The sequence below is a fragment of the Convolutriloba macropyga genome, unplaced genomic scaffold, assembly GCF_964194025.1.
Source record: "Convolutriloba macropyga unplaced genomic scaffold, txConMacr16.3 SCAFFOLD_4929, whole genome shotgun sequence".
In the NCBI taxonomy this organism is placed as follows: domain Eukaryota; kingdom Metazoa; phylum Xenacoelomorpha; order Acoela; family Convolutidae; genus Convolutriloba; species Convolutriloba macropyga.
In genome coordinates, this window is record NW_027453379.1 from 9117 (window position 1) to 19256 (window position 10140).

General features: G+C 34.6%; 1 protein-coding gene across 1 annotated transcript; it reads right to left on the minus strand.

The window, feature by feature from the left end:
* Window positions 1-4546: 4546 nt before the first annotated feature.
* LOC142358245 (uncharacterized) lies at window positions 4547-8884 on the minus strand (the record flags this gene model as incomplete). Its single annotated transcript, XM_075409687.1, has 4 exons — window positions 4547-4863; window positions 6373-6433; window positions 6827-6888; window positions 8828-8884. Coding segments are annotated over 4 exons (367 nt in total), but the record flags the coding sequence as incomplete, so codon positions are not given.
* Window positions 8885-10140: the final 1256 nt, after the last annotated feature.

The window sequence follows — 10140 nt, forward strand, 5'->3', positions numbered from 1 at the left end:
TTCGGTCTTGTTTCTGTCCACAAGTAGCATAGTTCAAATATATATATATATATATATATATATATATATATATATAAAGGGCAAACTTAAATCAAAGTGAAGGAAAAGACTTTTTCATTGGTTTTATCTTAAAAAAATAATTCACGGCTTTCCTTCTGCGAAGACTTATAATTTTCGTGTTTTCGTACATTTGACAAGGTTTAAGGTTGTTATTTGTTCGCTTTTTAAATTATTACAGTACATACAGCTCCAATTGGCATCAAAAGAATAAAGAAAGGGTTATTTAAAAACATTTCAATGAACAGCCATAGTTTTAGGGGCTGCGCAACCGTTCTCTCGCAAAATTTTTTTTAGAATACTTTTTTGTTTTTGCGTTTAATTGTCGTTCTTGTTTTGTCGTACAGCATATTCATGTCAAACAAAGACCCTAATAGTGACTCTAAATGTTGAAAAGGTTGTTTCTACTGATTTCGGTTTATATCCAAATGTTTTATTGACATTCCATTAATTTTTTTCGGGATTTTTTTTCATTTTTTGTTCTCATTGTAGTCAAAAAGTAACCTAGTCTGGTTTCTGACAGAGCCCAGCAATTCTCAGATGCTCAAAACAATATTTTTGCTGTTGGTTATGCTTTGACTGATGTCTATTGAGCTTAGATTTATGTTTTCTTTCGATTTCTGTGAGTTTTCAATAATTGTCGATATTTGTTGTTTTTTTTTAATATATACAAAGACACTTTACGAATGAGACTTGGCCGCGCGTTCAGCGAGAAAAATTACTCATTCTACTTGTTTGAAAAATAGATCAATTATCAAATGAAAAGTTTCAATAAATGAAAAAAAATGCATTTTGCGTAATTATCGGGTTACTTTATCAAAAAGCGGCAAAAATTCAATTCCATTAGTCTCCTATTAGAAGCAAAAAAACAAATAGCATTTCTTGGAGTTTTCAGGGTTTGTGACAGTGGTTGTAAGGTGTTCTGTGGTTGTAAGGTTATATTTAAAATATTAAAAGAAGTGGGATACAAATGCGTATTTGGAGCATTTTTTTATTTAAATAATTCTGAAACTGGAAAAAATTTGCAAAAAACTTATTCAAAAAGCTCGGATAAAACCAATCGGCTAGAAAACTATATCCGTAAAAGTAAAATCAGTAACATTGTTTTCTTCAGCAAGATTGACTAAAATTTGTTCAAAAACACGCAAATTGTAAATAAAAACGACGCATTTTTGTCTACTTTTCGCATAACTTTAAATCTGAATAACTCCTTGTAAGACATTGAAACTTAAAAAACTCTTTCTGATTTTATTCTACGGTAGACGGGCTTGATAATGATACTGGTCTCATTTCTCTACAATGAATATATCGATAGGCCAAAATTGACTGAAGAAAAAACCCAAATGAATATATAGTTCCCCCCACAAGTGGGTCGGAACAATGAAATTCTACCATTGAATTCCTTTAAACATCAATTTGTCATTCCGTTTCTTCAGCAATTGGGAGAAGTTTATAACTTAACACCTGGCATTAACATCTATACGTCAAACAGATCAGTAGAAAAGAAAGCGCACTGTACAATCCAAAGCCAGAAAGCGCACTATTTGACAATGAAAACCTAATGCACTATGAAAATGACCGGGTTTTTTCAATCCATCCCGTTCCTTTTACATTTGCTCTTTTGACATCGACCTCATTCACTGCAGAGCGTAAATTAATCTGTGGAAGAAATTAAACTCCATTTAGTTGGAACAGTCACCGAGTTCACTCACGAGTCAAACGTGAAAAACGTGACCTATAAAAACAAAAAATTATCAGAAACTCAAGAGAATTATAAGAAACATAGCAGGGCAAGTCCTGAAAAACAACCTTTTCAAGAGATTGAAAGACTTAGAACTGCTCTATCTGAGTAGCAGATCAGGTGAACAATGCCAGCCATAAGAAAATAACTCAACAAAAAAACTTTGCTACAACTCTTGAAGTTTTACTTTGACAACCAAAAATGATCCTTTTAAAAGTGCCAATTAAACTATGCACAAGCCTTCGAGGATGGTTTTTAGCCATATAAGATAAAAGAAATCGAGAAACTGACAAACAGTTTCGAAAATATTGAAAAATAGAAAAGTTATTGATTTAAAGAAAACTCCTAAACTTCGCAGTATTATGATGATTAATTTTTTCCCTCTAAAGTCTATCCAGTAACCGATTTGCAAGATCTAAGACAGTTTCAATGGGCCATAAATAATGATAAACTTGGATTGAGATAATATTTTCCAGAAAACTTGAGAAAAAAATCTAATTGTGTCAAAAAAGCAATAGCTGAAAGCTATTGCATAAGCCCTCGCAACTATACAGTAACCTATTGTCAAATTCTAGAGAAATTTCTTTGATCCCTGGGGCTGTAAAAACTCTAAAATTGCAATTTTGTTGATAACCTTCAGAAATATTGCAAGTTTTATTAAAAAAAATTGCTAAAATTCGCGATAATAAAATGTTGAAAAAAGTTCCATTGCCAGTGAAAACTAATTCGTATATTGTAGTTCCCCTGCCATGAAAATGGAAAACTTCAAAAATTGACATACAATTTTTTTTAAAAATTTGAAAAATTTGCAAGTTTCTGAAATTGGTGATGGTAATATACTCCAATAATTATGGGACACCAAAAGTAAACAAAAAATAAATGTTTAAAATTTTGCAAAAAAACCATTAAATCATAACCGACTAACGACCGGCGAGCGGTTGTTGGCTTCGTCAATAGCTAGCCACGGAAAGGGGGCAACAGTCGGTTTGGGGGGCAACTGCGGGGATCCTTGAACCTCTAATAACCACCCTTAACACGATAAGTATAAGTCTCCAAAACAGTTGCTTTCAATCGCATGCTTGGAGGCTAGTGAGCTGAAAGTCTCTAAGAGCACATAATGCCCGCTGTGCGCTACCGGTTGATCTCATTTTTGAGGAGGAAAAGTCAAATGGGTCAGACGAAATATCGTTCAAGCAAAAACTCGCATTACAAAAAGACAGGCAGGACTAATATAATTGCTACAAACTTTGTTTGAGAGCAATTAATTGTCAAGTATTTAGCAAAATCCAAATTATTGAAATCTTTTTCTGAGTTGGTGAAAGCATTCCGTTATAATACTCGTAAGCTTTAAAAGAATTTTTTTTGCCCTATATGATTGAGTACAGCTGAAAATGACAAAACTTTCGAAAAAACTTGAAAAATTTAGCAAAAAATGCTTTGACTCTGGAGCTAAAGTTGGCATAACAGCCACATAAATTATTGCCGACCTTAGGATTACCATGTTGACATATATTAAAGAAAATTGACAGAAAAAAAAGAAAATTGATGCAATAGGTGCTTAAAAACTGCGAAAACTTACATTTTCACCTTGAGTATAAGCTTCACAGCAGTTTCATTACATTACCCGGAGGTTGGTGGCAGAGCAAATCAGCGCTGAATCAGTCTTAAGACATTCTGTTTTTTAGGATGGCCAGTACTCTGTTCATGACACTATTTACACTGGCCAGTCTGATTTTTGAGTAAACTTTACTTCATGAAAAATAATATGTTCAGCAGAACTCCCGCCAACAAGGTTTGCTTTATATGCGATTCGAACTTCCGCGTGGGTACTCGTAACAATTAATTTTCGTTGCAAGTCGTAACAACTGAGCTAAATGTGATTTGTTGTAATTGCCTACAAACCAGCTTAAATTTGAATAGTGTGTATAATACTATAGTAAATACTAGTCATAAGCTACAAATCTATGACATTACTCTGCTCAGACTTAATTTTGGGGTATGAGTAATTTTCAGATTATACAGGATAAGTTTAGCCTGGACGAACTCTATGACCTCAATATAATCATAGTGAAGAAATACTGCCCATAAAGAAACCTAAAATATTCTGGAGATATAATGTTTCAGAACTGAATTAAGTGTTCAATCTTGAAATGTACTGGTTCAGGGCTGAAAAACTCTGCGGCTCAAGTCCGGGTAGGCATCTAAAAACTTACCCCAGACAGCTGAGGCAATTTAAAGGCCGCCAAGTTTTACCGCTTTATCCCATTTAGAAAGCTCAAATTCATGAAAAAAAGTGTGAAAACATCTTACAAAAAAGACAGAGCTCCAATACAATCCAATTTTTGGATTGTAAAAAAGGAAAGCGCCTATATAATAGCCACTGAGAGGCTGACGGCGGCTTTTAATAATTTTACAAACTATTAAATGATCCTTATTTTGCTTCGAGAAGTTAACTGCGGTGTTCTTCGCAAAAATGTTTGACCTGCAGTCAGAACGTTATGTGCCTACGCGTATTATAGAGCCTACTTTCACTAGGTGCCAAAAGACAAGTGAAACTGAGGAAAGAAATACATGCTTCAGATAGAAGAGAGAACATAACAAGTAGACGTGATAAGAGATCCAACACATATTTGTGTCTCTTTTATGGGTTTTCGAAACTCACTCGCTAAAAGAATCAATATCAAACAATGTATTAATTTTACGTTTTTATGGTGATATCCAAAAAGTTTAAAGGCTGCTCCTATCTCTTATTCGGCTATGCAGATCATGAACAGTGAAATAACGCCTTAATTTGTTCACACAGGATAGTGACAGCAATGTTTTTGTTCACCAGGTGAATAAAAAAGAAGCAGAGTCTATATCTAATATATTGTTCAATTCAAAGTGCGTCTAGTACTTCGTATGTGCTTGAATATGGCTGAAACCACATCGTAGTAGAACACACGGGCTCACAAGTAATAGGTGCCAAACTAGGGTTTGATTTCCAATACTGGTTGCCAACCTCAAGTGACACCCAATCGAATTGCCACGCATCTCCAGCATTGCCACCCAGAGTAATGATTAAACTGAAATTAAAGGTTGATATTTTTTTATTAAAATCTAATTTGCTCAAGAAAATGGATCTTTCCAATTAAAATCTTTTTGTTGGTGTCCCACTCTACCTCAATTTATTGAGCGAAGCTTATTTACATGCCAATTTCCTCTTACAAGATGTTAAATCTGATAAGATATTTCAAGATAACAAGTGAGACAAGTTTTATAAGTATCTTAATCGCTGATAAAAATCTTGATAGCCGATCTTTTACGAGAAAAGATTAAGTGACGTGAATTTGTATTTTTAAGTTCTTTTAAAATCTTGCGCGACCAAAATATCCTATTACTGCTTTTTTGATGAAAATATTCGAATCACTGGGGTTCAGTTCAGAGTAACCGCATTAACGTTTATTGCAGTTGCCCACCATCCTTTAAGCTATCATCACTTATGTACAGTTAATTAGTTTGAAGGCTGATTTCCAAATAGAATTAAACCTTAGTTGAGAACAAAAACGACGCAAGAAATGTTCGGTATGTTTGGTTTTCTACGTAAAAAATGGTCGGCATGTTCAGTTTGTTCGGTATGTTCGGTTTCAAATATAAGAAATTTTTGGTATGTTCGGTCTGGAACGTAAGAAAGATTCGGTATGTTTGGTTTTGCAAGATTCGGTATGTTCGGTTCGGAGCGTAAGAAGATTCGGTATGTTAGGTTTAGCCGGTATGTTTGTAGTTGGTATGTTTGATGAATAGACGTAAAAAAACGTTTGCTGTTTTGGTTTAATAACTTAGAAATGGTCGGTATTTTTGGTTGACAACGCAAGAAGCCTTCAGTATAATGTTAGGGAAAATTAATATACAAGAGTCTTGATGTGAAAAATGTCCCAATATTAACTGTTTTGAAAACGCATGTTACGTTATTCTTGAAAATTTGTAATCTTTTCTGTCAACAATTAAATTTCTCCTCAACAGTGTTTCCTCCATCAGCAATTCGGAATGTTTTCAGAGTACTACAGACAGAATGAAGTTGAGTAGGAAATCAAGTTTCTCTAATCTTGAAATATCTAACCGATTTCTCAACCAGGACAGTCTCGAAAGAAACAACGATACGTTCGCAGATGAGTTTTTTTAAAGCAATAGCTTCATAACTTTGTAGGACATTCAAGATTATATAGCTAAAAGTTGCATTTCCTTCATTTTCACTAGAAAATAATTTCTGGGCATAACTTGTCAGTTGGTTAAAATTGGAACAGAATTTGATGGCCACACTCGGTTAACAAAGAATTGAGTAAACGGATCCCAATCGGGTAAACAGTTACCGCTGCTGGAAATATTGTCAATGCGGCAAATTTGGATAAACGCAAAACTGGAGTTCTAATTCTGCACCATTCTCATAACAAGCGCATTGTAACGACGTTTATTAAATAAGAGCGCAACCTCAATGAATTTTTGGAAAATTTTGTAAAACATTCAATAAAATGTTTTGCAGTAATTTTTGCGAATGATTCCCAAGCAATGTCTTTTCGTGTAAAACACACACTTACTCTCCTTTTACGTCAGTCATGCACTCCCCAATGCAAGCGCCAGTGAAGCACTTTGTCTCTCCTGAAGCAAAAACAATATCTGCTACAATGGAGGTAAATTACTTTAAAAAGTTTGAAAAAGTTATATTTTTGGAGATGGAGCAAAGTTTGAAGGCAAACAAAAAAACACCGGGTCTATACGATGTTTCTAATTTTTTTCATCAATGCCCTGCCTTTTTATAACTGCTTTCGAATTTTCCTCCTTCTCCAAAGATCAATTTGGGGTTATATCATACTACCCACGATACTACCCAGCGTCTCTAAATAAATGGTGATATGAAAGGTCGTTTGGCTTCTAAATTCCAACAAGTTTCTAAATTCTGACAAGTTTTGAAAATACCTTTTTATTTTCTAGTCCATGAGAACACGAAAAAGATTGATACAACATGTGGCAGGTTATACTGTGTAAATATACCTGAGTTTAGGCCTGTAGCATCCACCATGCAGTTGGTCTCCATGTTCGGATGGCGAAATCTCCTATAGAACAAATAAATGAAGAAAACAGCTCATCATTGCATACACTATAAAATTTTTCTCCAACAAACAGAAGAACTTGTTAATCACCCATGTTAAGGTCCCAGACCCAAACCATCTCTCATCAGACTAAGTCCAGATTATGGTCTTTGATCAGACGGTGCCAGACCGCAACCGCAATGTCCTCTGATTAGACTTTCTTGCGACCCAAGAAAACGTACGATCTTTGTGTAACCGTTGCCACCTCTGATCAGACAACGCCAGATTAAAGTGGCCTCTAATCAGACCTTCGTGCAAACAATTTCGGCCGTATTTTGTGCGATTCAAATTTTTGTGTTACTTCGGTGCGAGCACGGCTCCCTTCGACCATTCTCTAGTCTGTGCGCTCTGATCAAACCATTTCTGAGTACATGTTAAATTGACGTAGAATTTGTATGAAATGTGCAATTCCAACCTAGAGTACACAAATGAAACTTGAATAAGTTGAGGTATATATTTTTATGGAGAGGGCAAAACCAATTGAAGAAAAAATGAGCAAAAGGTTAATTGATGTTCTTGAAATTCTACGTTTGAGTCACCAAAAACAGTGTTGCAAAATTGTAGTTAATTAAAAACAGGTCAGTTAATGCTCTGGCATCAAATTTTTGGCAGACCTTGGTCTCTGATCAGACTTTAGTGCGCCCCTGGCACAGACTTTTGTTTTGGTCTACGTTGGTCTCTGGTCAAAGTTTTGTGCAACCAACCTCCAAGTTATCGTGGGAATATATCATTTTCCAGACCCTGTAATTTGGGTTGCACTATACCCCCATGTGATACTCAGGTCGGTCTGGTCAGAGGTGGTTTGGGTCTGGCATCCTAACCTCGGCAGCAATTAACCTCTGGTTAAGGCAACAAGTCTCATATCTCAAATATTATGTTTTTTTTTGTGTCAGATTAGATTAAATTTTTCCCTTTACATAGTAGTATATAGTGCCAGCTGCGACAAATTGTCGGAAGAAAGCAGAAGTAGTATTTTAAAATGAATGATAACCAGATATTACGTCCAGATTACTGTTTTTGAATGAATGATCTCAATTTTCTCAGTCTTTTTTTATCTCAATGAAATATTAAAAGAAACAACTAGAGCCAAGTCAATTTATACCAACATAAATCTTAGAAACAAGAGAACATTTAAATGAGACGTCTCATTTTTTTGAAACTTTTTTCTAATTTTTTCTGTTGTTTTTCATAAACCCTGTGTTGCTTGGAAAACTGCCTATCTTAATCCAGATAAACACTGCAATAAAGCTTAGTTTAATACAATAGAAATCAATTTTTAATAAAATAACAAAACATTACGTAAAGGAATAATAAACGCAAAAACCGAAACAAGTTCACGTACAGTAATACAAAAGTGTGCACGAATACACCAGCAGCTCTAGTGCTTTATCAACAAGAAATTGAAAAATTGGTGCCTAATAATACTAATTCTATACTTGTTCGACCTTGAATAATTAAAAACTGAGCAGCGCATTCTGTGCTCACCGTATTAAGCAACATTTATGGTAAATGTATCTTCAATGACATTTAACTCCGCAGCTGCTTTTCAATTATGTTGTTGCCTATCATCTTAAAGACTTTGACAAGAGTTCGCTCGTGTAAAAAAACCCCCATGTCAACATTTTTTATTGTTTTATTAAATCACACTATATCCTGTGACGTTCGAAAAAAAATCAAACCTGATGTTGTGCGAAAATAATACCATTTTGTTTGTCAGCGTAGGGAGGGAGGCCAGCCTTATAACAGACAGGGCACTTTAAAAATCTAAACACTTAATGCAAAACTGACGCAGCAACTTTTTCCATTCAATTTTCTGAATGATTCTTAAGTCGTAAATCTTCTAAATGATCGATCTCAAATCAAAACCCACCTTTCTTGACTGAATTTATGAAACAAAACTCACAAATTAACAGTTCCATTGTACGATGCGTCTGGCGATGATGATGTGGCGGCACAAATTCTAAAATATAACAAAACTTTAACGTTTTACCTGGTTGTCACAATCATGAACTTGAATTTTCTGAGCAGAAAACAAAAACTTTACATGCGAAATTCTCCTGTTTGGCATTTTCCTAAAAAACGATATAACGTGGCCAATGTCAAACTTCTCAAGTAAAACTACTCGATTTTGCCGCAATTTTTCTTGACCCATATTTTATGATTATATTTACCAGCGTGTGTGGGAATTAGTCACAGTAAGTGACTTCAGTTCAAATTTGCTCCAAACTTGGACATATCCGCAATCGATTCCACGATGAGTGGTCATGGGGCTAGCGTGAAAAATATTGACAACGCTTTTTAACTAATTTCAACGCCACATGTCACTAGTACCCACAGTTTTTCCCCCGGTAAAGTATCTAACAAATAAGATGTCATCAATCAGGTGACTTGTAAGAGAGCCGAAATAAAAAGAGCCGATTGATAGAGAGCCGAAAATTTATTCAAGTTATTAGTCGATAAATTTTGCAGCCAATTAAATTGCCTTCTGAAATGAGACTAACAAACTCTCAACCAATCATAACAGAGTATTTGAGAAATGAAATTTTAATATTGGCTAGTAAAAAAAACTGAAAGCGAATCAAACAATAAATTTATCTTTAAATTATCTTTAAAATATCGCGGCCATGGCCATGCCTTAGCGGCTTATGGGACTTGATATGAAACTATCACAACCGAAAATGAGACCTATTAACCCACTTATGTATTTTTCTTGGTAATCAACTAACATTTTGGACTAATTAAAGGCAACTTTTTTGCTTTCGGCTCATTTTAAATTAAGTCAGGTTTCGGCGCTTTCTAACGTCGGTTCTTTACGACGTCGGCTCTCTTGCACGTATCCCATCAATCATATCGAAATGAAAAAGTCCTGTTGCCTTTTAATTGCAGAAATATTCCTCACGATACTAATTGTGGATTATGGTGAAAAATAGCAATTTTGCAATTACGAGTAGCACTATTTATAAAAACAATGAGGTCTATAATTGTTACTAATTAGCGACGGGAAGCAAACTTTTAGAAAAATTATATGATCAAAAAAGTTTAATTGAGCTAAATTTGTTTGACAAAAATAGCTGTAAAATTTTTTTTTTAAAATCAGATATAAATAATTTAATTCAACGTTTGAGAAAGTGTCTTCCGCCTGGGAAGATTTTACGCCAACTGTAAATCGCTGACGAAATATCTCAGTTGTTTCCAAAAAACCAAAATAATTCAAAA